Source organism: Sphaeroforma arctica (assembly GCF_001186125.1).
Source record: "Sphaeroforma arctica JP610 unplaced genomic scaffold supercont1.1826, whole genome shotgun sequence".
Classification (NCBI taxonomy): domain Eukaryota; class Ichthyosporea; order Ichthyophonida; genus Sphaeroforma; species Sphaeroforma arctica.
Genome location: NW_014038732.1, coordinates 8579 through 10672, shown reverse-complemented (window position 1 = coordinate 10672; position 2094 = coordinate 8579). Strand labels below are relative to the sequence as shown.

The 2094-nt window shown below is 42.0% G+C and overlaps 1 protein-coding gene across 1 annotated transcript; it reads right to left on the bottom strand.

The window, feature by feature from the left end:
- Nucleotides 1-809: 809 nt before the first annotated feature.
- Nucleotides 810-1699, bottom strand: SARC_11696 (hypothetical protein; the record flags this gene model as incomplete). The annotated part of the gene is made up of 3 exons (XM_014294214.1): nt 810-1026; nt 1424-1575; nt 1610-1699. 3 exons carry the CDS (start codon nt 1697-1699, stop codon nt 810-812), a joined length of 459 nt encoding a protein of 152 aa, XP_014149689.1.
- Nucleotides 1700-2094: the final 395 nt, after the last annotated feature.

The window sequence follows — 2094 nt, the reverse complement described above, 5'->3', positions numbered from 1 at the left end:
GATACTGGTAAGGCGTACAATACGTGTACCAGCATACAGGCCAGATACTAGTAAAGCGCACAATACGTTTACCAGCATACAGGCCAGATACTATTAAAGCGTACAATACGTGTACCAGCATACAGGCCAGATATTAGTAAAGCGTACAATACGTTTACCAGCATACATGCCAGTTACTAGTAAGGCGCACAATACGTTTACCAGCATACAGGCCAGATACTAGTAAAGCGTACAATACGTGTACCAGCATACAGGCCAGATACTAGTAAAGCGTACAATACGTTTACCAGCATACATGCCAGTTACTAGTAAGGCGTACAATACGTTTATCAGCATACAGGTCAGATACTAGTACGGCGTACAACGCGTTTGCCAGCATGCAGGCCAGATACTAGTAAGGCGTAAAAAACGTTTATCAGCATACAGGCCAGATACTAGCAAGTGTCTGTCTTCCGTGTATACGATTTGATAGCTTCCATCTATGTGACAGCTCCAGAATACGAATGCCCTCAAGCTCGTATAAACCCCGCGGGCATGCGGATCCCACACGGCTGTGGTGCAAGTAGTCTTCGTACATGCACACACGCTGAGTGTCAACGTGTACCTGATGAAGCAATGTGTCAACGTATCCCCAGGACTTGTTCCCAAACGCCAGTATATTATTCTCTACTGCAAAGTACGGTACGTTTGCCGCGTGTGATCACCCCTAGAGCCTGAGTTGCCGTCCACCCTCTTATATACGTAATACGTATATACCACATATCGCTGTGCATCTATATCGTTTGTGTGTGCCTAATCAGGTATCATCACTAGTTGTTCGTATGTGCCTGCATATACTCCAGTACAAACTGAGCCCACACATCCGGCACTCCTACGTGGCAGTAGTGCAGACAGTCCTCCTCCGAGTGCAGGTCAGGTCTTGGGTCAGTCGCCTGAAACGTATCCACAAACTCTATCGTACGGATACGTGGGAACTTCGCACGGACACGGTCAATGTTGTTAATTCCCCAGTAGTCCATTTGCACTCTGGTTTATGTATGGCGCAGAATAAATGTAAACGATACAGGCTTTGGTCAGATAGGTATTTCATATAAAATTTCCATGTACATTCATACTGTTCATATACATTCATACTGTTCATATACATCCATACTTTCCATATACATTCATACTGTTCATATACATTCATACTTTCCATATACATTCATATTATTCATATACATTCATACTTTCCATATACATTCATACTGTTCATGTACGTTCATACTGTTCATATACATTCATACTATCCATATACATTCATACTGTTCATAAACATTCATACTTTCCATATACATTCATACTGTTCATATACATCCAAACGTCTATATATCATGGATTCTAAAGAAAAACAGCTCGAGTATCATTAACATACACGTCTTACTTGAGCGTCTTGTCCCACGACCATTCGTCCTTGTAGTTGAAATTCTTTTCTTTTGCGTTGGATTTGCAGCTCGGATGCCCCGGAGGACTGAGCACATGGTACACGTCTTTGATGGATGTGTGCTTGGATACGAAGTCTAGAATGTTATCCGTCTGTTTGAATAGTAGAAAAGAAATATAGATACACATCAGGATGCCAATCATTGCTGCTACGAAGCTCAGGATAGTATCCGCATGTGTGAAACGGAATACAGTTACACATCAGCATGTCGATCATTTGATCGTGATTTGTGCCTGTACAGGTATTGTAAGTGTTTTGTACTTGCCTGCCATCAACAGACACGGTATGTGGAGACCGTATGTGCGGCAGAGCACACAGAAACATAGAAAGGCAGCGGGTACAGTATTAATACTTGTAGATGGTGTGGAATACAGCATAGCCAACTAATTAGACTATGAGTATAGCCAACTAATTAGACTGTGAGCATAGCCAACTAATTAGACTATGAGCATAGCCAACTAATCAGCCTACGAGCATAGCCAACTAATTAGCCAATGAGCATAGTCAACAAATTAGACTAATGAGCATAGCAAACTAATTAGACTATGAGCATAGCCAACTAATTCGTCCATGAACATAGCCAAGAAATCAGCTTATGAGCATAACCACCT